The 27,496-nt window shown below is 43.0% G+C and overlaps 1 protein-coding gene across 9 annotated transcripts in view; it reads left to right on the forward strand.

Moving 5' to 3' along the window:
* Window positions 1–27,496, forward strand: part of LOC121272215 (tetratricopeptide repeat protein 7A-like) — a 319,628-nt gene that overhangs the window by 34,557 nt on the left and 257,575 nt on the right. For 8 of the 9 annotated variants that reach the window (XM_041178745.1, XM_041178766.1, XM_041178758.1 and 5 more), the window contains 2 exons: window positions 15,878–16,008; window positions 24,651–24,769. In XM_041178745.1, the coding sequence (XP_041034679.1) occupies window positions 15,878–16,008; window positions 24,651–24,769 (250 nt within the window). Of the gene's footprint in view, window positions 1–15,877; window positions 16,009–21,505; window positions 21,531–24,650; window positions 24,770–27,496 lie in introns of those variants that run through there. The other variant, XM_041178806.1, reaches the window with a different exon arrangement.

Below are 27,496 nucleotides of genomic sequence, written 5' to 3' on the forward strand. Positions count from 1 at the left end.
GTCTTTTGATTAGGTACTCTACAACCATCTGGACTCGGTGTTGAGTTGAACAATTTCGATCATATCTACTCACATCTTAGACAATAATTCTCATATTGATTCTGTTGTTTCTATTTACAGCTTTTCTAGATCCACGTTTTGTTCCTTTGCTTGTTTTGTTACCACTCTTTCTCTCTTGCACCATCATCCCTTTTATCATTTAACCATTCCTGTGTTCCAACCTATCACAGACCTTTATGTTCTTTCTTCCTCTTCCCCCTTTGCCTGCCTCTGTACTTGCTTAAAGATTGTTACATCTCTAACATCTTCCAGTTTTAATGAAAGCCATCTGACCTGAAACACTAACTCGTCTCTTCGCACATACAGATCTGTTGAGTATTTCCAGCATTTTCTGTTTCTGTATTAAGTTCAATCATATTATGTCTACTATATGCAAAGTGTTGCCTTACTGTCAGAGTGTTAATTAATTCTAGTTGGTAGCTCATTAATAACAGGGCCTGTTCCCTTCTTGGTTGTCAAACCTTAGGGAACCCTCCTGAACTGATTAGAAATATGAACCCTGGGTGACTTTTCCAATATCCAAGGACAATGAGGCCAATTAAAGCACCCTGTTGGCATCATAGCAAAGCTAATGCAAATCAGGGAACAAGTCTGGGAGATTCATCATCTGAGTGGATGAATAATAGAACTTGGGGAAGAGTTAGCCACTGAGGCACCAGAGGAGATCTGAAGTTACTATTCAAGATTGAAAAAAATGTTTGAGCAGCCCTTCCTAAAACTGGAGAAAATTGTTTTTCAAAAAGACCTTGGTGGTACTGGGCACAATTTCAAAATTTGTGGATAGCATTGTGAAACGTGAGGAGGATAGTGTAGAACCTTAAAAGGACATAGATAGGTTGGTGGAATGGGTGAACAAGTGGCAGATGAAATTTAATGCAGAGAAGTGTGAAGTGATTCATTTTAGTAGAAAGAACACAGAGAGACAACGTAAAATAAAGGGTAAAATTCTAAAAGGGATGCAGGAGCAGAAGGACCTGGATGTTTATATGCATAAATCATTGAAGGTGGCAGGACAGGTTGAGAGAGCGGTTAATCAAATATTTTTAAAATTAATTCATGGGACCTGGGTCTCACTGGCGAGGCCAGCATTTATTGCCTATCCCTAATTGCCCCCGAGAAGGTGGTGGTGAGCTTTCTTGAGCCTCTGCGGTCCATGTGGTATAGGTACACCCACAGTGCTGAAAGGGAGGGAGTTCCAAGATTTTGACCCAGTGACAGTGAAGGAACAGCGATATATTTCCAAGTCGGGATGGTATGTGGCTTGGAGGGAGACTTCCAGGTGGTAGTGTTCCCATGCACTACCTGCCTTTGTCTTTCTAGATGGTAGTGGTCATGAGTTTGGAAGGTGCTATCTAAGGAGCCTCGGTGATTTCCTGCAGTGCATCTTGTAGATGGTATACACTGCTGCCACTGTGCATCAGTGATGGAGGGAGTGGATGTTTGTTGATGGGGTGCTGATCAAGCGGGCTGCTTTGTCCTGGATGGTGTCTAGCTTCTTGAGTGTTGTGGGAGCTGCACTCATCCAGGCAAGTGGAGAGTATTCCCATCACACTCTTGACTAGTGCCCTGTAGTTGTGGACAGGCTTTGGGGAGTCAGGAAGTGAGTTACTTGCTGCAGGATTCCTAGCCTCTGATCCCTTGTAGCCACAGTATTTATATGGCTGGTCCAGTTTCTGGTCAATGGTAACTCCTAGGATGTTGATAGTGGGAGATTCAGTGATTGTAATGCCATTGAATGTCAAGAGGCGAGGGTTAGATTTTCTCTTGTTGGAGATAGTCATTGCCTGACACTTGTGTGGTGCGAATGTTACTTGATATTTGTAAGTCCAAGCCTGGATATCGTCCAGGTCTTGCTGCACTTGGATATGGACTGCTGCAATATCTGAGGAGTCGCGAATGGTGCTGAATATTGCGCAACCATCAGCGAACATTGCCGCTTCTGACCTTATGATGGAAGGAAGGTCTTTGATGAAGCAGCTGAAGATAGTTGGGCCTGGACACTACCCTCAGGAACTCCTGCAGTGATGTCCTGGAACTGAGAAGATTGACCTCCAACACTCACAACCACCTTCGTTTGTGCTAGGTATGACTCTGATCAGCAGAGAATGTTTCTCCTGATTCCCATTGACTCCAGTTTTCCTAGGGCTCCTTGATGCCATACTCAGTCAAGTGCTGCCTTGATGTTAAAGGCAGTCACTCTCACTTCACCTTGGGAGTTCAGCTCTTTCGTCCATGTTTGAACCAAGACTGTAATGACGTCAGGAGCACTGTGACCATGGCAGACCCCAAACTGAGCATCAGTGAGCAGATTATTGCTTGATAGCACTTTTGTTGACCCCCTTCCACCACTTCACTGATGATGGAGAGTAGACTGATGGGGCGGTAATTGGCTGGGTTGGATTTGTCCTGCTTTTTGTGTGTAGGACATACCTGGGCAATTTTCCACATAGTTGGGTAGATGCCAGTGTTATAGCTGTTTTGGAACAGCTTGGCTAGGGGCGCGGCAAATTCTGGAGCACAAGTCTTTAGTACTATTGCCGGAATATTTCCGGGGCCCACAGCCTGTGCAGTACGCAGTGCCTTTAATAGTTTCTTGATAACACATGGAGTGAATCGAATTGGCTGAAGACTGGCATCTGTGATACTGGGGACCTTCAGAGGAGGCTGAGATGGATCATCCACTTGGCATCTCTGGCTGAAGATTGTAGCAAATGCTTCCGTCTTATCTTTTGCACTGATGTGCTGGGCTCCTCCATCATTGTGGATATTTGTGGAGCCACCTCCTCTAGTGAGTTGTTTAATTATCCACCACCATTCACGACTGGATGTGGCAGGACTGCAGAGCTTGGGTCTGATCCATTGGTTGTGGGATCGCTTAGTTTAGTCTATAGAATGCTGCTTATGCTGTTTGCCATGAAGGTAGCCCTTTGTTGTAGCTCCGCCAGGTTGATACCTCATTTTTGAGTATGCCTGCTGTGGCTTCTGGCATGCCCTCACGCACTCTTCATTGATCCAGGCTTGACTTCCTGGCTTTGTGGTAATGTTAGAGTGGGGTTATACTGGGCCATTAGATTACAGATTGTAGTTGAGTACAATTCTGCTGCTGCTGATGGCCCACAGTGCCTCATGGGTGCGCAATCTTGAGTTGCTAGATCTGTTCAAGATCTTTCCCATTTAGCATGATGGTCGTGCACACAACATGATGGAGGGTGTCCTCAATGTGAGGATAGGACTTTGTCTCCACAAGAACTGTGCGATGGTCACTTCCACCGACACTGCCATGGGCAGATGCATCTGTGACAGGCAGATTGGGAGGGTGAGGTCAAGTATGTTTTTCTCTCTTGTTGGTTCCCTCACCACCTAACGCAGACCCAGTCTTGTAGTTATGTCCTTTAGGACTCAGCCAGCTCGGCCTGTAGTGGTGCTACTGAGCCACTCTTGGTGATGGACATTGAAGGTTCCACCCAGTGTATATTCTGCACCCTTGCCACCAAGTGATGTTCAACATGGAGGGGTACTGATTCATCAGCTGAGGGGGCGTGGTATGTGGTAATCAGTAGGACATTTCTTTGCCTATGTTTGACCTGATGCCATGAGACTTCATGAGTCGATGTTGAGGGCTCCCAGGGCAAATTCCTCCTGATTGTATACCACTGTGCTGCCACCTCTGTTCGGTCTGGCCTGATGGTGGGACAGGACATCCGCAGGGATGGTGATGGTGGTGTCTGGGACGTTATCTGTACAGCATCATTCCATGACTATGACTATGTCAGGCTTTTGCTTAACTAGTCATCACATTTGGAGGACTTTACAGGGTTGACAGGGCTGGGTGTGCTGTTGTTGTTTTTGGTGCCTAAGTCGATGCCAAATGGTCTACCTGATTCCATTCCTTATAGACTTCATAGTGGTTTGATACAACTGAGAGGCTTGCCAGGCCATTTCGGAGAGCATTTAAGAGTCAGCCACACTGCTGTGGGTCTGGAGTCACATGTAGGTCAGACCAGGTAAGGACGGCAGATTTCCTTCCCTAAAGGGCATTAGTGAACCAGATGGGTTTTTACGACAATCGACAATTAGACTTTTAATTCCATATTTTTATTGGATTCAAATGCCACTATCTGCCATGGTGGGATTCGAACCCAGGTTCCTAGAGCATTACCCTGGGTCTCTGGATTACTAGTCCAGCTACAGTACCACTATGCTATTGCCTCCCCAAGTATGCAGCATCATAGGCTTTATTAATAGGGGCATAGAGTATAAGAGCAAGGAAATTATGTTAAACTTATATAGAATACTGGCTTGGACTCAACCTGAGTACTGTGTGCAGTTCTGGGCTCCATGTTTTAGGAAAAATGTGAAGAGTGAATGAGAGAGTGCAGAAAAGATTCATGAGAATGATCCCAGGATGAGGAATTTCAGTTATGTAGATATTTTGGAGATGTTGGGATTGTTTTTCTTGGACCAGGTAAGGTTGTGAGGTGATTTGATAGAGGCATTCAAAATCATGAGGGGTCTGGACAGAGTATATAGGGAAAAAGTGTTCTCATTGGTGGAAGGATTGAGAACAAGGGGCACAGATTTAAGGTAATTAGCAAAAGAAGCAATGGCAACATTGAGGAAAAGCTTTTTCAGCAGTGAGTGCTTAGGATCTGGAATACACTGCCAGTGTGTGTGATGGAGGCAGAGCCGATCACACTTAAGAGGGAATTGGTTTCTTATCTGGGAAGGAAGAATGTCCAGGGCTATGGGGTGAAGTTGGGGTAGTGCAGTGGGGGTAGGGGATGGTGGTGGCACTGGGTAAATTTTTCCTGCAGAAAGCAGACACGACAAGCTGAATAGCCTCCTCTGCGCTGTGTTGATTCTGTGATATAGTGAAGGACCGCTTGTTATTCGAGCTCGTCAGCATTTTGCTGTGGCAGTGCACCCCCTTGCCATGTGGGGAAGCCTGCCTCACCGAGGATTCTTCAGTCTGGTTCGTTGGAGAGTCATAAATGTTGCTTTCCCTGCCTGCGCACACCATTGGTAACCTGGAGAAGTCAGCTTGCTGGATCAGATGCCCAACGACAGCAAGTTCACAAAAATTCCTGGGCTGACCATCAGTGCAATGAATGGTGACTGCTGTTCCTTTACTGCTGACCACAAAATCTTGCCCAGTGAAACTCCTAAGCCTAGCTTGATTCCTTTCCAAGGTCTCTAAATCCTTTACTATAATATGGCCTGATTCAAACAATGTAATCTTAAACCTGTTTATCTTCTTGATGACTTTATCAAATGGATTTATGAAAGGTAAATCATGTTTGACAAATCTATTGGAGTGTTTCGAGGAATAATTAGCAGAGTAGATAAGGGAGAACCAGTGGATATGGTGTATTTGGATTTTCAGAAAGCTTTTGATAAAGTCCTACATAAGAGGTTAGTGTGCAAAATTAAGGCACATGGATTGGGGGTAATATATTGGCATGGATTGAGAATTGATTAGCAGACAGGAAACAGAGTAGGAATAAATGGGTAGTCTTCAAAGTGGCAGGTGGTGACTAGTGGGGTACCGCAGGGATTGACGTTTGGGCCCCAGCTATTCACAGTATGTATCAATGATTTGGATGAAGGAACCAAATGTAATATTTCCAAGTTTGCTGATGACATGAAACTTGGTGGGAATGTACGTGCTGAGGAGGGTGTTAAGGCTTTCAGGGCAATTTTGACATGTTGAGTGGACAAATACATGGCAGATGCAGTATAATTTGGATAAATGTGAAGTTATCCACTTTGGTATGAAAAATACAGTGGTAGAGTATTTTTAAATGGTAATAGATTGGAAAATGTTGATGTACAAAGGGAACTGGGTGTCCTTGTACACTAATCACTGAAAGCAAGCATGCAGGTGCAGCAAGCAGTTAGGAAGGCAAATGGTATGTTGACCTTCATTGCGAGAGGACTTGAGTCCAGGAGCAAGGATGTCTTACTGCAGCTGTACAGGGCCTTGGTGACACCACACCTGGAGTACTGAGTGCAGTTTTGGTCTCTGTACCTAAGAAAGGATATACTTACCATAGAGGGAGAGCAGTGAAGTTTCACCAGACTGATTCCAGCCATGGCAATTGACGTATGAGGAGAGATTGGGTCGACTAGGCCTGTATTCCCTGGAGTTTAGAAAAATGAGAGGGGATCTCATCTGATAGGGATGCACACACTGGATGATGTTTCCCCTGGCTGGGGGGGGTTCGAGAACAAGGGGTCACAGTCTCAGGATATGGGGTAGGTCATTTAGGACAGATGAGGAGAAACTTCTTCACCCAGAGGGTGGTGAACCTGTAGAATTCTCTACCGCAGAAGGGCTGTGGAGGCCAAGTCACTGAATATATTTACGCAGGAAATAAATAGATTTCTGGACTCCAAACGCATCAAGGAGTATGGGGAAAGAGTGGGTGTATGGCGTTGATATAGAGGACCAGCCATGATCATATTGAATGACAGAGCAGGCTCAAGAGGCCGAATGGCTGACCCTGCTCCTATTTTCTATTTTTCTATGTTTTAAATGGCTGATACACCATTGCTGATTAATCTTCAAGCTCCTCTCTCAATCTATGAACTTAATGGGCACCCTGTGCGCATACTTAGTTCTTCAGAAATGCAAATACATGACTGCACTTTTTTACATTGAAGGAAACTTGTACACAGATCCATCCTCTTAAGATGCCAGAGCAATGATTGATGATTCCTTCCCTGAAAGACATTTATAAACCAGCTAAATTTTAATAACAGTTTGGAAGTTTTCATTGTTTTTCTGGTGTTAATTTACAAATTAACAGATTTATTGAAATAACTGATCCAGTGATGCAATTTGAACTCTTGGACCTTAATTTTACGTTCTCCCGCCGACAGGTTTGTAGGAGTGGGGCGAACGTAAAATTCCTCAGGTGGCCTTCCTGCTGGGTTTCTGCAATTTTTTCCTGGGTTGGGCGTGGCCTTGAAAGACTGCTTGACCTTGCCCCAATTGACGCCCTTGAGTGGCCAATTATTGACCATTTAAGGGCTGTTTTCTGCCCAGCCTCAATTTTTAGGCTGGCAGGAGGAGTTCCCAGATTTGGGGGAAGCCCAAAAAAATAATCAGGTTCAGGCCTCAGGTGGCAAGGTTGGGGGTGTGGGTGACACCTCCATCTGAAGCCCCCTTTTAACTTTGGACACCCCTCCCTTAAGGTCCGGTAACTGCAGGGACTCCCTGCTCCCCCCATTCCACCCTCCGGCCCCTACGCCGACAACCCAAAGCCTAATGTTACCCCCCCACCCACTGCCTTCCCTGCATGCAGTTCCAGTCCTTTCCAGTACAATTTCTGGAGTTGCAGGGACCCCAGTGAGGGGTGGAGGTCCCGCCTGCAGCCAAATCACTGCTGGGCAGACATTGTCAGCTGGGATGTGTTCCCCGCTGACTCTTTGGATGGTGGGATGGGAAACCCCTCCACCCTAAAAATCCTGGCCCTGATCTTTGCTACTCGGGTGCTGTAACTACAAGGGAACGACAAGTTTGTGACTTGAAAATGAGGACTGATTTATGGTTTGCGCATTCTGATTCAGCTACTCTCCCACCTGCAGTGGCTAAAGACTACATTTGGTTTTGATTCCCCTCATGGAAGATTGACTACTAGATTAGTTAGGGCACTCCTCAAGGTATGGTATGCTAAGGGAGTCAGGAGTAATATAGTTCGTAAATGAAAACTGAAAAAGGAGGCAGAAGTAATTTAGATTCTGTGTTCAATATTGAGAAAGGTCAGGTTATGAGAAAGGTTTAGTCAGAAATGTTAACTGACATTGAAGATTTCAAAATAAACCTTTAAACTGAATGCTCAATGGACATGCTAAATTCCATTTCCTACCAGATGCAGGTATTTATGGCACACAGTGGTGGACTGTTAAGACAATTTTCCCCTTTCATTGACACTTAGGTTAGTCTGTGTGCGAATTTAAATTACATCCCTGAGGCTAAAATGCATTCATTTTTAAGAAAAAAACTCTCTTGTATTTTTCTCAATAGATTTATGTACATTGTATTTTCCACTTGTTGTGAGCCTGTCCAAAATAATCATTAATTTTAGAGCAGTCTTCTATGAAGGCCACAAAATAAATGTTGAAGCTGCAGGCCAAAGTATTTATATTCCCGAGTACAAGATATTTATTCATAAGCAAATGCACTTAGGAAAATATAAAAATTAAAATATTGCCACAGAAAATGTTTCAAGCTGCAGTCAACCAGAGATTTATAAGATAATTTATCATTGTATTACATTTATGTGTATTTCAAATATGCAGAATTATTAATGGCCAGTGGTATGAGTAACTTCTTTTTATTGCCTCTGCCACTGACGGTCGGCAGAGGTAATGTTTTTACACCAGTTTGTTAGATTTTGAGATATATTGCTTACACACTAATGGGTGGATTTCAACGAAACTTGGTATACAGGTAGGGTATGGCCCAAGGAAGAGCTGAGTAGTTTTTGGCGAAGATGTGGATCTGGATCCTGGAATTTTTTAAAGGATCAAAGTTTTCAGAGCAGGTTGTTGGAAGCCTCCTCAGTGAGATGGAAGCTCTTAACAAAAAGGTTTCTATTTTCAGTTTCGTAGTTACAGAGAATCAGCCAAGCAGGAAAAAGTCTTGGGGGGAAGGGCAGTGTAATTGTAATAATTGTAATAATGTTGAGTTAACACGGGGTGACAAAGATGTGCGCTTTACTGACTTGTGGCGGGACCGGAAGATCGCGGCGGTGGGCGTGGAAAATCCCGCCCCTCAAATGAAATAATTCGGATTATTATACATGGCTCTGTTTAGAATAGTGGGTAGCTAACAAGAAGTTGCAAGTCAGTAATTCAATTCAGCAGGTTCTAAGTCTTAAACTACAAGAAAGACATGAGTCTGGAGAATCTGAAGATTCAATATGTTCCTCAAACACAAGGATTTTTTTTTCCAAATCAACGATGAGTTGCATGTCTGTAGCCCTTTATTGTAGAAAACAACTTCAGTAACTTTTTAAGAGAATGGTGAAGAGATAAAAGGAATAGAACTGAATGGATATTGAACCATGATGGGGAACATTAGGAAGGGTGGAGATATCTTGGATGAAAAATTAGCTTTTTGAGAGATTTTTAAAGGTGGGGAAAAGAGGCTGCGAGACAAAGGTGTTTAGGAACATAGGAACAGGAGAAGGCCATTCAGCCGGTTGAGCCTGCTCCACATTTCAATACAATCATGGCTGACTGACCTCTTCAGTGCCTTTTACTTACACTATCCTCATAACCCTTTACGTTATTGTTAATCAGAAATCTATCTATCTCTACCTTAAACATACTCAATGACTGAGCTTCCACAGGAGGGAATTCCAGTCAGCAGCACCTAGGCTGTGGTTGCTGGAGGGAACAGAGATGCCTAAAAATTGGAAGACTGAAGGTTGATTGAAGGGATGCTAGAGTAGAGGAGATTGAAGAGATAAGGTGGCAAGAGGCTATGGAATGAATTGAATGATTTGAATTTTAATGCACTGGAGAACAGGGAGCCATTGAGAACTGAGTGGGTGAGCATGTGATACAGAATATGAATGGTTGAGAATTAGGAAGGTTATAGTTTATGGAGAATGGGAGGTCAGCAAGGAGAACATTGGAGAAACTGAGTCTAGTGGTGACAAAACCTTAGTTAAGGGTTTCACTGGCGTAGCCAGGATAGACATGTTCTATTTCATAAGGACAGGATAATTATATCACACAATGATTACAAGATAATTATAAATGAGGAAGGCCATTCAGTTCATCTTAATCCATCAAGGGAGATACCACCATTCACCATGCATCCGTTTTTGTCTTAAATGATTCCAAGGATTTTGCTTGCTTTGCTCTATCTGCAAGTTTATCCCACATGTTGGTGACTTTTGTGTGAAAAAGAGTGTCTTGATATTGATCCTAAAATTATTTTTTGCTAATTTGAACCTGTGTTTCCTAGTTCTACTCCCACTGCTTAAGTTAAAATAATATTCCGTGTTAACCTTTTCTCAGATGACTGTTCAGAATACTTCTTTCCAAGCTCAAAATCTATCCAGTCTTTGCTTAAACAAACTCCTGACACTGGGCTCAGTCTTGTGGCTTCTCTCTACACTGCCTCCAGCTCTTGAGTGTCTCTCTTTGTGACCAAAGCTACAGGCCGTGTTCCAGATTCAGTCTAACCACAGCAAAATCAATGAGATCAGGCAAATGTCTTGGGCATAGATTAAAATAACTAATGTGGTAGAAGGCTCACTGGAATGCCAGATCACTGTTACTGGATGCCGTTGCAACATAAACCTTGCACATTACCTCATTAATGCGAGGCTAACATCTGATGGTCCAAAACCCCCTTGCATCTTTTCAAAATGAGTCTTGAAATCTTTTATGCTCACTCTTATGCACCTCGAAGAGTCCATTATTCCTTCAATACCCCACTGAAGTGCAACCAGAATTATTGCATAAGTCTCTGAAGTAAGAATTGAATGTATGAACTTCTGAGTCAAATGTCAGAGTGCTCCACTGGCACCAAATCAGGGAAGTAGGGTAGGAGAGATTTTATTGACTGAGTATAATGTTGCAAACACCACATAAGACATTTTTGCATTAGAAAGGAGATAGGAATAATCTGTTTAAAGTGTTAATGTAAAAAGCACTTAACTTCCTTCTCATGTTTAGTATTCAGAGATCAGAGACAGGTTGCCCCAGTAAAGAGATACAGACCAGTCAGCAAAATCGTCTTCTTATCGTGTCCACGGACAGTCTATACATGGCCCAGCCAGAACTGGACACGTTTTTGCGCCTCAGCAAAATGAATTGCTGTTTCCCCATTCCTGAGGTGTTGCAGAGTTGATGGACACTTCTCCCTTTCTTGCTGTGTTGATTTAACAAGCATTTTCCCTTCGTTAACTCAGTTCTTGTTGCTTTAATTCTTCTAGTTTTCTGCTCTCGGACTTGAGATGAATAACGAATAATTGGCTCAAATTTGAATGTACACTATGGGCTGATGTTTTAGGCATCTATGGGCGAGCATAGAATTTCGTGGTTCCCTGGCTCTATCCTGCCCTGGGCCACCCTTCCAGAGGCGGGATGGAGGGGCGGCAGGAGTACCTGCTAGCGGCAGATAAGCCAATTTGACTAATTTTCCAGTTGGCCTCGAGGTCATGAAGGGAACAGGGCAGCTGCCTGTGGATGGCCTCCCGATAGCAGACCTGGGCAGGGGGTGGGCAGTGCTCCAGGAAGGTGTAGAGGCCCTTCCTGCTTGCCTGACGATAGTTGTAACCACAGGCCACCATGTCAAGGGGCACCCCCTCCCACAATAATGGTCAGGTTGCTGACTCTATTTTTTATTTTAAATGTAAGAAACTTGGAGAGAGAAGGCCTCCATCTTGGGGTGCCCTCTTCCTCGCCTGCAATGGCATCCTGCTCCTCCTTTGCTGATAAGTCTGCCCTCTGGCTACTAATTGGCCAGTTTGTGGAAAAATTACAGATGAATGACTGTTTATGTTCAATGCGGGTTTCTGACTTCTATTTGAGTCTGATGGTGGGGTCTTGTGCTTGCGGGGAAATTGTGCCCTAAGTTTTACAATGTAAGTGATTTGAGTGTCAATCCTGGCAGGGCCTGTCATTTCCCACTGGAGATGAAAACATCACATTGCATATCTGTGAGACTGTGTAAAGCAGCAAGCTATCTCTTGTTTAGCACTCATGAGTTCCTAAAAACAATGGTGCGATAGACAAAACCATGCTAAACAAAAATCAACTTCCATGCAAAAATATGTTATGAGGGTAGATCATGTTCCTGACTTGTGATTTTTACATTAAAACCCTATTGCCTGCCTTGAACCTAAGTGGTCCAAAATCCTATTACTAACTCTTAACTTACTAACTCTTAATAACTTACTCTTTCACTTAGCTTCTGCTCGTTGCTTTTCTCCCCCGATTCTCTCGCTCACTTTTCTCTCTGACCCACCTGCTTACCGCTTCCTGCCACCTGTCCCTCTCCCACTCCCTCCCTCTCACTTGCTGTCCCTCTCGCTCCCTTGCACACTTCTTCCCTATTGCCGCCCCACTCCTGATATAGCAAGGGCTTAGGAGAGGGATGGAGAGCGAGGCAGTGAGCGGAAAGCAATGAGGGTTTGGGAGTGGGGCAGCAAGCGAGAGGGGCAGCGAGCAGAGTGGCGAGGGGACAGCAAGCGGGAGGGGGAGCGAGGGGTGGGGAGAGACGATGAGTGAAACAATGGTTTGTTTTAGAGAAAAAAAGACTGAGCATGAGCAGTAACTGTCCTAAAACTAAAATGGATGTAGACTATTTGGGAAAATTCCCTAATTTGCAAACCACGTTAAAATGAAAACATGCTATTAGAACATGCTTTAAATGGGGAATATGTGTACTACAACTAATAGGTTAACATGTCTGGCAACATCAAGTGGGATGGTTGTGTCATTACAATCAATGGCTTGAATTAGTTTGCTGCAAAGGATGTGAAGGCAGAATTTCTTGAAATCTTGCATGATGCTCCAGTGGCAGTGCCAAACTTGTGTTGACAGGGAGAAATACCATATTTATGTTGCGACGGTCAATTTTGTGTTGTGCCTGGAAACATTGTCCATTACCAGAGCAAGTTTTCATTGCTTTCAACCAAGTTCCACATTCATTTCAAAGCCAGTTTAAAAACTTTACCAAATCATCCAGTCATTCTAATTGTCCTTTCTCACTGATAGTTTCCAAAGTGGGGATTTAGTACAGTACTTAGCTGTGCTAGGCAAATTGCAATAGACCAACACTGTGACTCACTACTTTTTCCTTCCTATGACAAGAATTCCTTTGAATGAGAGTGTTCTGTTCCTGGCTGTTCTCCAAAAGACTCTTTTTAATCCCGACTGTAGATGTTCTCTTTATTGAACAAGCATAAGACTAACAAAACCTTCCTATCTGATCAATAGACTGTTCAGCCTCAATCTTTTTAACATGAATCCAGGGGTTAAGTCAGAGTCTGTGGCTATGAAATCAGACTTTCCTATTGCAGTTGCTTTTTGTTTAAACAGTGGGCTGCTTCTCAAAAAGTGTTCAGCCAGACCTTTTGGATACCTTTGGTATTTCAATGCCCTGAAATATCTGAATTTTGCTTTTCAGTGGAAACACCAAGCGAGTTCTGCCAGCTATTTTAATTTAAAATGAAAACAGAAAATGCTGGAAATACTCAGCAGGTCAGACAGCATCTGTGGAGGGAAACAGAGTTAACGTTTCAGGTCATGCTGCTGAGTATTTCCAGCATTTTGTGTTTTCACTTCAGATTTCCAGCATCTGCAGTATTTTGCTTTCGTTTTAAGTATTTTGATTTGTGTGTAAAGTGTCCAGATGAGGAACCAAGAGACTACATACAAAGTGGCAGCTCTTATTACTAAAGCAGGTCATTACAGTTCTAATTAATTTTAATTTAATTAGCATTCTCATGAGCTTTTAGATTTATTGAGACATCAAAGAAAGTCACTTCTAATCTGATCCTTGCAATGTACTGTACACTTATCATAGGCAAAGGCAAACAGGGTAGGCAAATGTTTTTGGAGCAATTTGATTCATACAGTGTAAGATCATTATAATGGTAATTAGTAAATCTAGATTCTGTTAGATGTAGCTAGATACAGATATTCCATGTATGTTTAAAATTATGATTTTTATGAACATTGAACAGAATCAAGCTTGCCTTTTACTGTCAGTGTGGAAAAGCCTGCCAACAAAGACAAAATGCAATTAAATAGGCATCCTAGTGGAGGGGAAGAGTGTTGGAAGAATACCACAGGGAGGGGGAATAGACAAATTTTTCAGTGCGGTGAGGCTGAGATTACAATTTCATTTTAATCTACACAGGTCCTGATTTCATTACTTTTTATATTAATTTATATAATTAAATAAATGAGCCTAATCACAATGATGTCTCCCATCTGCCAGTTTTTCATTCAACTTTTACTGTCTGAAGATATCAGCACCAAACTGAACTGATACATTTACTGTATGCATGTTAAAGTAAAAGATTTATGTTTAATATTTCCAAGTTGTTTTAATATAATTCATCCAAAAATAAAATCCTATGTTATTGTAATGTCCCAAGAATTATTTGGAATAATGCTACATAATTTCATTTCCTGTAAAGTAATAGTGATTGGTGGGCGGGGGCATTGATCATGAAGAAAGAGTCTAGGATTTTCTATCATTAGATCGATATTATAAAATTTGTAATCATCTTTGTCATGAAACTTTCTTGAATTACTACTCAAATGGTGTCAGAAAACTTTTGCATAAAATGAGACACCAGCAATAATCAGAAATGACAGTTTTTCCCCAATTTTCTTTCCTCCTCTGGAGGCTCCTGACTCTTACTGGGGTTTAATTTTATGGGTACCAGGTTCACTCCTGCATCTGTACCTGTGCACCTTGCTTTTCAAACCTTGCCCCTAAAGCCATCCTTCATGTGTGAGTCCAGATAATATCAGCAGATTGTTCAGTTATGGACATTTCCTGAACATTTCTTTGCTTGATATCTGCATACGTGCACATTTCACCTAGGTTATAGTAAAGTGATTGGGAATTGGAACTGTTTTATTTTTAGCTTTTGGAGGGGAAGAATGAAAAAATAACTAAAAAGCAACAGTTTAGAATGGCCCAAATCTTCCAGTCTATGGATCATCGTAAACTGGACGTATGACCAAGGATGTGTGCTTGGACCTTGTGGAAGTCCAGATGTGCTGACCTCTATGGGAATTGCCTAGGAAGTTCCATCTTCTGATGGGCAATTTCCCTGCTACCTGGGACTCTCTGCAAACGCCTCCGACTCTGAGCTAAAGTCAGAGACTTCAGAGGTTCAGTGGGACTTATATGAATAGTTACCCAGGAAATGTTAGACAGAAAAAAACTAATCTTACTCTTGGGTAGCTTCCAGAACTGACCCTTTAATCACTCACACTGACCCCCCCCTCCCCGCCCCCCTCTCACTCCCCTCTCCCCCCCACTCCCCCCTTGATCCCCTGACCACCCCTCCTGACATCCCCTGACCACCCAACACCCACCTGCCACCTCACCCACCCTACCCACCTCATCTGCCCTATCCACTTACCTTGCCCACCTATCTGTCCTATCACCCTATCCATTCGCTCATTAATCCACTCATTCATTCACTAATATTCATCCAGTCACCCATTCAGTAGCATTCACACTGGACCTTTAAACTTACTATATGGAAGCTAGTGTCGTAAAAAGGTGTGTCCATGGCCCCCCTCCCCTCCCTCCAGTTCTGCCGCGCTTCGACAGAGTTCCCCAATGGACTCTGTACTCCGCACTTCTGAGAAAGCCAGGCTTGGAAGACCTGGCAAGAAATGCAGGGCGGCATCGAGATGGGGAAATGTTCGAGTGGAGCGGCAACCTGACAAGGATTGCCACTTCTCGGAAGAACTGGGTAAATTAGTAAGTGTTCAGAAAATTATGAAATACTTAGTTATCTTCTAGTTGAGTGGACGAATAGGAACTACTTCAGTTTCACCATCATAATGTACAATGCCATCTGCACTGGTCAAAGAGAATCCTGCAGATCTGTTTTCCTGAATTTATGCCTAAGCTTTTTAGTGTTTCGTAACACCATACTTGAACTAAATAACACAGCCTATACTTTATGTAAAGGTATGTCCTATAAATAAATACTTAGCTTTGAACTCACATTCATTTTTCTTAATGAGTCATGCTCAGAAAAAGATGTGAAATCTTCAATCAGAGCAATCTATTAATAGCATTTCCATTTCTCAGGCTTGTCTCTCGAGCGGCAGGCTTCATCTGTTACCTCACGGGTTCGCCTGTTTGAACGAGAGGAGGAGATAATGTCATGTTTTGAGAAAGCTGGTGACATTGCTCTGGTCTATTTACAAGAAGGAGAGCGGGTAAGGAAAACACTTACAACTTAAAGTTTTGTCTCAAATGAAAGTAAAGAAGGAGTGAGGGGGAGAAGCCCAAGACACATTTTAGTGAGTTGGATGGTGCAGTGGATTTGCACATTTTCTTTATCCTTTGGGACTTGGCTTTGAATTTACGTCAGAATGAGTTGGAAGTCTTCTTTCTAGAAAGAATGTGACATGAAGTCGCCCCTTGGAGGCCCTGGAGTATTGCAGCTGACATCCTGAGATATTTTAATAACAGAGAATGAAAGAAAAACTCACTCTCAGTCTATTCAGTACTTTCGAATTGATTTGACTCTGCCTATCCAGCACAAGTGCTGTGCCTGCCACCTCACGTTCGAATGTGGAGCAGGAACAGGACTCTTTTTTACTCCCTGTACCCAAAATCCTTTCCCCTTATCTTCTCTTAATGGTTCTGTGTTCCTGCTCCATGGATACCAGCAGCCTGATTCACATGGCTGGTCGTGAACAGAGAGACTGGGGAGATCTTTTGGAGGAAGGGGAGAGTAATTGTAGCTCAGCAGATCCTGTCCTCACTGATATTTACAGTTATGCATTTCAAGCAGGATTAGCTGATGTTATTTTTTGCTGCCTTCTTCCGTAGTTTATGTTAACATGGTTACTGCCTCGTTTCCTGAGTTCAACTAAAGCAGCATGGACTGGGGTAAACCTAAGATCTTCCAGGTCTGCATAGCTTAGTGCCATGCAGTGTGTTTGTCCACAGATACATCAAAGAACTTGAGATGGAAATCTATAAGTTTTAAAAATGAACCTAGAATAGGGCAGTGCCTAGATTAAATAATACCATAACATTATATAAAAATCTCATATTACAGTGTCTCAAAGTGGTTCACACAAATTGTATTTGAAGTTCATTGACTGTCCTTGTGTTGGCAAATGCCACAACAATTCTACACTAGCGGTATGAGCACAAATGGCAATGAGAAGAATGATAATTAAACTGTTTTCTGTTTGAGGAAGAGATGTTGCCTAATATATTGGGAGGCACCCTTGTTCTTCTTTGAATAGCACCGTGAGATCCTTGATGACAATTTGAATCAGGGGAACAGACCTGTGGAACTTATATAATGAAACTTGTTTACACTGAAATTGGACTGAGTAATACAGAAGTAAAGTTAAAGGAATGCTGCATTAGTTCTGCTGATGAGCCTTCTATTCATTATTTATTTCACACTCTTTCCCCCATTTAATATGTTTATGTTCTCCTGGTTTCTGTCATTCTTTATCTTTTCCTCCTCTTTCAAAATGCTACAAATAACTAATACTTTTCAATTGAAAAGATTAAACAGACTATCTGTAAACATTTGCTAATCTATTGATGAAGCAGAAGAACAAGATAGCCTAAATTGATTTCCCCTCACTTTTCTGCAATTTTGCTTTGTCTATTTATCCAGGTCTTAAGAAGTGAAAACGGAATATTCTAAAGGCAGTGTGCCAGCCAGCACTTGGATTTCTGTTTTTTAAATATATATATAAAAAAGACAAGGGTGAAGTAAAGGATTGCGCAACTGATTAATAGACTTATTTTTGCTAGAAAAAGAAAGTGGTAACATTTTAGTGTAGCAATAGCTTAAGCCACTGCTCTATATCATGTTCTCTGGCAGTGAATTTCTGAATTTATAGTTTTTGAAAAATAACATGCATTGCCAGTCTCCCCTCTCTCCATTGATAGCTAAATAAATTTATCACAAGTACCATTATTCAGTGCACTTGTGAGGACTTTACTTTGTACAATTCAGTCCAATTTGTAAAAAGAAATTTCATTCTACAAGTTCCCTAGGCCTATTCCATTGATTCAAATGATCATTAAGGATTAATTTATTCCAAAAAAGGGAGATTGTTATGATCTTCGTAGAGACTGATAACTTTTAAAAAGAGACATGAATTTCCCAGTGACCAATTAAAGAATTGCACGACAGGATTTCACATTTTATGACTTTAACCTGTGACAAACGAACCAAAATCAACATTGACTAAACATTGCCTATTAATCAACTAATATACTAAACTACTCACAGATGGTTACAGCACAGAAAGAGACCATTCAGTCCATCGTGTCTGCACCGGTCAACAAAGATCTGACTACATTAATCGCATTTTCCAGCGCTTGGTCCTTAGCCCTAGAAGGCTATGGCAACGCAAGTGAATAACTAAATACTTCTTAAGTATTAAGAGAGTTTCTGACTCAACCACCCTTTCAGGCAAAACAAAAACAGAATTACCTGGAAAAACTCAGCAGGTCTGGCAGCATCGGCAGAGAAGAAAAGAGTTGATGTTTCGAGACTTTCAGGCAGTGAGTTTCAGACTCCCACTATCCTTTGGGTGAAAAGATTTCTCTTCAACTCCTCTCCTTAACCTTCTACCTCTTTTACCTTAAATCTATGCCCTTTGGGTATTGACCCCTCTACTAATGGGAAAAGTGCCTTCCCGTCCAGCTTACCTATGCCCCTCATTATCTTATACACCTCTATCTGGTCCCCTCTCAACCTTCGCTGCTCCAAGGAAAACAATCCCAGCCCATCCAATCTTTCCACATAGCTCAGACCCTCCAACCCAGGCAGCATCCTGGTAAATCTCCTCTGCACCATCTCCAGTGCAATCACATTCTTCCTTTTATGTGGTGTCCAGAACTGCACACAGTACTCCAGCTGTGGCATAACCAGCTCTTTATGCAGTTCCAGCATAACCTCCCTGTTCTTGTATTCCACACCTGGCTAATAAAGCCAAGTATTCCATAAGCCTTCTTAACCACCTTATCTACCTGTCCTGCTACCTTAAGGGATCTATGGATATGCACACCAAGGTCCCTCTGATCTTCAGTACTTTCCAGGGTCCTACTATTCGTAGTGTAATCCCTTGCCTTGTTAGTCCTCCCCAAGTGCATTACCACTCACTTTTTTGGGTTGAATTCCATTTGCCACTGCTCTGCCTGTCTGACCAGTCCATTGATATCCTCCTGCAGCTTACAGTTATCCTCCTCACTTTCCTGTCATCTGCGAACTTCTTGATCATACCCCCTACATTTAAGTCCAAATCATTTATGTACACCACAAACAGCAATGGCCCCTGCACTGAGCCCTGCGGAACCCCACTGGAAAGATTAAACAGGCTTTCAGTCATAGAAACATACCTCTACCATCACCCTCTGCTTCCTGCCTCTCAGCCAATTTTGGATCCAATGAGCTCTTACAAAAGCCTTGCTAAAGTCCATGTAGACCTCATCAAATGCATTATCCTTATCAACACTCCTGGTTACCTGCTCAAAAAAATTTGATCAAATTTGTCAAACACAACTTTCCCTTAATAAATCCATGCTGACTATCCCTGATTAATCCGTGTCTTTCCAAGTGCAGATATATTCTGTCCCTCAGAATTTTTTCTAGTAACTTTCCCACGACCGAGGTTAGACTGACTGGCCTGTAATTTCCTGGTCTATCGCTTCCTCCCCTTTTTTAATAATGGGACAATGTTAGCAGTCCTCCAGTCCTCTGGTACCTCACCTGTGGCCAGAGAAGATTTGAAAATTATTGCCAGGGCCCATGATATCTCTTCCTTTGCCTCCCTCAACAGCCTGGGATACATCTCATCCGGGCCTGTGGATTTATCCGCTCTTAAGGCCGCTAGTACATCCCCTCTCTCTCTATGTTAATTTCCTCTAATATTTCACAGTTCTTCACCCTGACGTCTACCCCTGCGTCATCCTTTTCCATTGTGAAGACTGACGCAAAGTATTCATTGAGGACTGTACCCACGTCTTCCGGGTCCACAAACACATTACCTCTATGTTCCCTAATTGGCCCTACTTTCTCCCTAGTTATTCTGTTGTTCTTTATACATTTAAAAAACCCCTTTGGGTTTTCCTTTATTCTTCCCACCAATGCTTTCTCATGCACTCGCTTAGCTTTCCTAAGTTCCTTTTAAGTACCCTCCCTGCACTTTTTATTCACTTTTAGGGACTCTGTCATATTGAGCACTTGGTATCTGCCATAAGCTTCTCTTTTTTTCCTTAATCCTAACCTTTATGTCCCTTGATATCCAAGGTTCTCCGGACTTGGTCCCCCACTTTATTTTTACGGGAATATATTTGCCCTGTACTCTTGCTGTTTCCCCTTTGAATGTCTCCCACTGCTCTGACACAGTTTTGCCTGCAATTAGCTGTTCCCAGACCACTTGAGCCAAATCGTATCTCACCTTAGTAAAATTAGCCTTTCCCCAGTTTAGAACTTTTATTCACAGCCCAACCTTATCCTTTTCCATAACTACCCTAAATCTAACTGAGTTATGGTCACTATCTCCAAAATGCTCCCCTCCTGATATGCCTTCCACCTGGTAGGGCTCATTTCCAAATATTAGGTCCAGAACTGCCCCCTCGCTTGTTGGGCTTTCTATGTACTGGCTAAAAAAATTCTCCTGGATGCAACTTAAGAATTTTCCTACCTCCCTACCTTGCACACTAAAACTATCCCAGTTAATATTTGGGTAGTTAAAATCCCCTACTATTACTGCCTTATTATTCTTACACTTCTCTGAAATTTGATTACATATTTGATCCTCTATCTCTCCCTAACTATTTGGGGGCTTATTGCACACACCCAACAGCATGTTTGCCCCTTTTGTGTTTTTTACTTCTACCCATATGGCCTCATTTGATGATCCTTCCAAGATATCATCCCTCCTCACTGCTATAATTGATTCCTGGATCAATATTGCAACACCTCTCCTCTACTATTCCACTCTCTAACTCATCTGAATACCTTATAACCAGGAATGTTGAGCTGCCAATCCTGCCCTTTTAGCCAAGTCTCATTCATAGCTATCATATCATACTCACACGTGCCTACCTGTTCCCTCAGCTCATCTGTCTTATTCTTCAGGCTCCTTGCATTAAAATATATTCCATTTAGCCTTGCTAAACTCACTTCTTTCTTATCTAGCTTATGTTTCTTCTGCCTTCCAGACTCATTTACTAGCGTTTTAACTTCTAATTCCATCTCAGCTTCTCTCCCCTCTGAACTATTTTTCAGGACCCCACTCCCCTGCCAATTTAGTTTAAATCCACCCCAACAGCATAAGCAAACCTACCCCCAACGATGTTGGTCCCATTCCTGTTCAGATCCCGTCCAACTTGTACAGGTCCCACCTCCCCCAGAAATGGTCCCAATGCCCCAGGAATCTAAAGCCCTCCCTCCTGCACCATCACTCCAGCCACACAATCATCTGCGCTATCCTTCTGTTCCTATACTCACTACGACATGGCACCAGGAGTAATCTGGAGGTTACTACCTTTGAAGTCCTGCTTTTCAATTTCCTACCTACCTCCCTAAAGTCTACTTGCAGGACCTCATTTTTCTTTCTTCCTATGTCACTAGTCCCAACATGGACCACGACCTCTGGCTGTTCACCCTCCTGCTTCAGAATGCCCTGCAGCCGTTTCATGACATCCTTGAACCTGGCACCCAGGAGGCAACATACCATCCTGGAGTCAGGTCTGTAGCCGCAGAAGCGTCTGTCTACTCCCCTCACTAACGAATCTCCTACCATTATTGCCCTTCCACACTCCCCCCCCCCCCTCCTCCCCGCCCCCAACCACCACCACCACCACCACCTGAGCAGCTGGACCACCCACGGTGCCATGTCCTTGGCTTTGGTTGGCCTCCATAGAGGAACCGTCATTCTCACTGTTTTCCGAGGCCGAAAAACCATTTGCGAGCGAGATGCACTTGGGGGATTCCCTTACTACCTGTCTGGCAGTCACCCATTCCCTCTCTGCTTGCACCCTCTTAAGCTGCGGGGTGACCATGTCCTGAAACGTGTTATGCATGAACCTCTCAGCCTCGTGAATGCACCGTAGTGCCCCCAGCTGCTTCTCAAGCTCCAAAACCTCTACACATGGTCATCCAGACCACCAGGAGCATCTAGGATTTCCCACAAAGTGCAGGATGTGCAGAACATAGGACTGAGCTCCCCAGACATATCTTAACTAAACAGAATATGGACCTTTGTTTTTATTTCACCCTTACTCCTACTTGAGTATTGACTAGATGCTAGGTCCTCTAGATAGACTAGATCTCTAGGTGCTGCCGACTGCTTGTCCAAGGGTCCTCCTCTCGCACTCTCCTCTAGGTGCAGCTGACTGCATGTCCCAGGGTCCTCCTCTCACACTCTCCTCAAAAAAAGGTACTACGAAAGGGTACTTCCTGTTAACTTCTTAACACAACGAAAAACCCCTTGCCGTGTTTACACATTACACCGCACTCTCAGTAGAAACTTAGGGGGGATTTTATGAAGACGCAAGAGCAGGAAATGTGGCAGGTAGGGTGACTGAATTAGGCAGGATGCGAAATTCCAATTTTCCAATGGTGGGTTGAGATGCACAGATTAAGTCAGCAGTGTTTTTGTGGCATGTTGGGTCTCAAGCCGCCCTGTGGGAGGGGTTTGTACCTGTAATATATTTGTATGCCATGAATACGCTTTAGCATAAAAATAAAAAAAAAAAATTATGTCCTACTTTCAAGATTGTCAGTGGCACACAAGAATTTCATGGTACCCGGTTCACATTCTTTTGAAGGTGGCATGCACCAGTCAGCTTTGTGCAGTTCTGTCTGCAGTCAGCTGTTTTCCGTGTTGAACTCTGTGGCATAAGGAAGGGGAGCAGGAGAATGGCAGCTTGCATCGAGGCTCAGGATCGGAAAGGAAGAATCAGGGGGTGATTGGGGGTGTGGATTGAAAGATTGGGGTTGGGGTGCATGGAGGAATGAAAGAGGGATCTAAGGGAGGGCAGAGGGTGGTATCAAGTGCCTGGTGGAGTGAAGTGGAAATCGCCTGACATCCTTAATTTGAAGGGGGGTGGGGGGGCGGGGGGATAGTCAATCAAGATAAGCAAATGAGGGGCCTAAAGGTGGGGTCACAAGTGGGTCCATCACAAGTTGCTGGCTAGTAAGGTTCTCACAGGGCTTTGAGTTCACCTATAACTTTTCAGTTACCCCTGCTGAGAGTGACCACAGAAAGCCTCCTTTACAATGCATTGAATGGAGGGCCAGCTATGCCTGCAAGTTCAGTCATGTCCCCCAAATAGATGAGCACCACTGGATACAAACCTGAACATTGAATATAGAGTGAACAAAAAAACACAACATTGTTTTTTTTTCACAATGAAGGAAATGCCCCTTACTTCCCTTTAACCATCTGTGTGCCAACATGAGGTGTTCCAGTACGGTTAGATCTCTGACTAAGCTAGTCTCAACAAATAAGGATGATGCATACATGAAAAAAGTGAAACCAATGTAATGTGACTTTTACAAGTGAAATTTCAATTTGGAAAAAAAAACACCAGTGTGCTCTCAATAAGTCTTATGTTAATGGCAATGGAGTTGGGCAAGAAAGCTTTTGCTGTGCTGTAGAGCCTCCCTGTTTGACCAGGAAGCCATTTTATAGCTGTGGACTTGTCAACTGATGGCGGGTTTCACCATTGAAAGGCTTCTCCCACCACAGAATCACACGTGTCTCCCGTGCACGCTGTCAGCACTTAAGATTTTAAATGTACTCACGTGGGAAAGGGGGAGAAAAAAGAGAGCAGAAATGGTGCACACTTTGTGGTTCTGGTGATGGAAACAGTGTGCCACTGATAAAAAAAAAATTTCACCTGTAGTCTCAAGCTCCTCCTAGCTCTAACAGGATCGCTCTTCCCTGCCCTACCAAGGTGAATCTTTCAGTGTTCTTTTTAAAACATACCCTTCACTCAACCTTCTGAGCACCCTCAAATGGACTTCCAGTAACAAATCACCCTTTGACGACACCTTGGTCTTTTACCTTCCACGAGCTTCGTTTCTTCGAACTGGGAATCCGTTCTCACCAACACCCTGTTGGTGGTTAAACCAAAAACTGTGCTTTTCTTCTGCCTGGCAGAACAGCACCTGTCTTCTTCCCCAAATCTCTCTGACTGAATCTGAGAGTCTGTACACAGCAAGGCCCCCTGTCTCCCCATTTGTGTTTTCCTGTTAAAACTTGCACTTTACTTTCAATGAGTTTTGAGGTCCTGCCTCCTTAACAAGAAGGTCACATGTGTTTGTCTTGGACTATTTCATAGGAGGTCATATCCTCCTCTCCAAACTAGCCCAATTTACCTTAAATTAAAGGAGACAGTTTAAAACTTAACCATATTATAAAGTCCAGCGTTCATAACAAGATGCTGGCAGGAAGGGAAAGCTTTAGTTTATATCAACCAGTCACTGTTCTTGAGGTTGATTGAGCCTCAGGTGGGCATGTCCCACTTGCCATAGGCCTTTGGGAGAGGACCTGGATCAACAGTTTGTGATGAGTAAGTCTGGTGTGCTTTGTTAGATTGGATGGCTGGACCATCACATTGGCATATCACAAACATAGGTCCTCCAATCATGTTGAAACTAGATGTCCATCACAAAGCTGCTGATGATGTAACTGATGATGAGAGTTGAGAAAACAGCTGCTGGGCAATATTACCTGCTTGATTTTAAAATGTAGTTGTATCTAATGACAGAGTTTGGTGTAAAGCTGGATGTAATTGTCAATCGACCATATTCATCCATTTTTCTTAACTGGTTGTTTTGTTTCTCATTTGCTTCTTGAAGGCCATGATCAGCACTCACTCTAGAGCTACAAAGGGGAATGTGCCTGTTCAGGAGATGGAGCTCACTTACTTTCTTGAAGCTGCATTGCAAAGTGCTTATGTGCATTACTTCAAAAAAGGGTAGGCAATCCAGAAAATTTGTGTTTAACACGAGACTCTCAGAACTTTATTATCCTTTTCTGTTGCAGTTTGTTGCAGGGGAACCTTTTGTATATTTTTTTAAAAAGAAAATGTACTGTAAAATTTAGGAACTTTAAAGACTTCACACGTTTGGAAATGCAACACTGCCATGGGATGCTGATAAATATGTATGATTAACTGGTGTTCCACCCCCCTGTGCTGAGTTCTCAGTCTCAGCAAAGACCAGGTGGCAGGTTGCATGGAGTTGGGGTAAAATGTGTCAACTAGAGGTTGTGTCCCTACAGACAGAAGAGAAAACCAGAAAGTCTTCTCTATCACACCTCCCGCTCATAGTTTGGAGCAGCATTCGTCAGGAGCAGCATTTGTCATGACCTACCAACAAGTGGGCCACAGGTTTCTGCATGCCCTGGGAGGAATTTGTCCAAAATTAAAAGGAAATGCCATTGACAAAAAAGCTATTTTCCTATATTGAAATTTCAGAACCTTTGTTTTGTTTTTTTTTGGGCTTTGATCTGAGATAAAACAGGGATAGCTTAAAACCCCACAGAATGACTGCAGTATATTTTATATGCTCTCCCAGTATTTATCAATAACAACGCAGGTCTGGATAGATTAAAAAAAACACCTTTGATGATCAATGAAGGTGGTGAGAGTCAACCAGAATATTAGTATCCAAATAAAATGAGACCTTATGTTCCACTAACATATTCCAACGGTAGGGGTGTTATCAGCAAGGTCCGGTGAGGTTGGGAGAGAAATGTTGATGTTCACGGAAAGTGTACACCAAACATGGTGTTTAATATCAATCTATTACATATTTTAAAAAAGGTGAGTTGATTCAGATTTTCAAGGGTACTCTCAACACAGTGAAAATACAGTAAATATAAACACACATTCTACATAGTACATGCTTTTAAATGCTGCCATGCACAGTATTAACTGTGTGAAAAAAGCACATAGAAAATGCAAATGGGATTGATGATAAAGCAGAAACAAAAATGAGAACTCCAACCCTGCTGACCAAGAATAATCACCCCCACATTGCTGAGCAAGGAATGTGAATCCCTTCTTCCAATCTCAGGTGAGGAAGAATTGCAAATCCTCCCTACTGAACAAATTAAAAACAGTGTGTGACTTTCACACTGTGTGAAAACCGTGTGTGTGATGTACACATGTATTTATTTAAAGCACTGAGTATATCCTGCATGTTCCGTAAATGTAACACTCCTGTTAATCCTATTTTGTTGCGCTTGTTTGTAACACTTTTCCATTGCACTTAAATTTGCTGTTTATAACGCTACAACCATCAGCATGACTCAGTGGTAGCATTCTTACTTAGAACTCAGAAGTCATGGGCTCAGATCCCCCTCTCCTCCAGGGAATTGACACATAATCCAAGTTGAGATTTCAGTGTAGCACTAAGTAAGTGTTGCATTGTCAGAGATACTTGGGCGGATTTTATGGGGGGATGGATTACCTGTTTTCCACCTCCCCTGACCCCGACTGAAAAATCCATCGGCACCGGTCCGACCAGAAACCTGGCTTCCCTACAGCAACATTACACTGGGGGCAGCCTTAATTGGGTCAGACTTGGACTTCCGCCCCCATCTGGGAGGAAATCCCACCACAGAGAGCTGCTGGCCAATGGCACAGGGTATCCGCAAAGGAGGTACAGCTCCATTTCTGCCCAACAGCAGCCAGGCAGTAAAAGCTGCTGGACTGCCCGCCTTGCTTCCACCTTCCCCTGCCACATGTGCTATAGTGGCGGAGATGGGATGAGGCCCTTAAGTGGCCATTAGTTGGTCACTTAAGGGCCTCAATAAGCTCAAGAGTGGGCAGGCTACCTGACACCCTAGCCCCCCACTATATTATGGGAGAGAGTACAGGGATACACAGGAAAGTGTCAGGCAGGCTGCCCTTTTATGAGCCCCACTCATCTTCAAATATGCCGTCAAGTGCTCTGTAAAATTCATTCCACTGCATTTTGGACAAGATGATAAGCTGGCCCTGTTTGCCTGTGCAGTTGGCCATAAAACATTCCATAGAAGTGGAGCAGGGGAGTTCTCTTAGGATCCTTGATAATATTTATCCGTTAGTAAACACCTCCAAAACAGTGATTATTTATTTCATTGTTTGTGGGGCCTTATGTTAGTCAATGTTTTGAATGAGATATATCTGGAAAATTATTTGAAACTAAATTATGAGAGGGAATTCAGTATTGACATCTGAAAGTTCTTCATGCAAAGATCGGTCAATACAAAGAATGGATTTTTTTATTCATTCACGGGGATGTGGGCTTCGCTGGCTGGGTCAGCATTTATTGCCCATCTCTAGTTGCCCTTGAGAAGGCGGTGGTGACAACTGAGTGGCTTTCTAGGCCATTTCAGAGTCATCCACGTTGCTGTGAGTCTGGAGTCACATAGTTCAGAACAGACCAGGTAAAGGTGGCAGATTTCCTTCCCTAAAGGACACTAATGAACCACATGGATTTTTACAACAATCAACAGTAGTCTCTTGGTCATCATTATACTTTTAATTCCAGATTTTTTTTATTGAGTTCAAATTCCACCATCCGCCATGGTGGGATTTGAACCTGGGTCCCCAGAGTATTATCCTGGATGTCTTGATGACTAGTCATATGCCATTGCCTCCCCTTTAACTCCTGGATAGAGTACTGGAGGTGAAAACCTGAGAATAATTTAAGAA

Source organism: Carcharodon carcharias, chromosome 2 (genome assembly GCF_017639515.1).
Source record: "Carcharodon carcharias isolate sCarCar2 chromosome 2, sCarCar2.pri, whole genome shotgun sequence".
In the NCBI taxonomy this organism is placed as follows: domain Eukaryota; kingdom Metazoa; phylum Chordata; class Chondrichthyes; order Lamniformes; family Lamnidae; genus Carcharodon; species Carcharodon carcharias.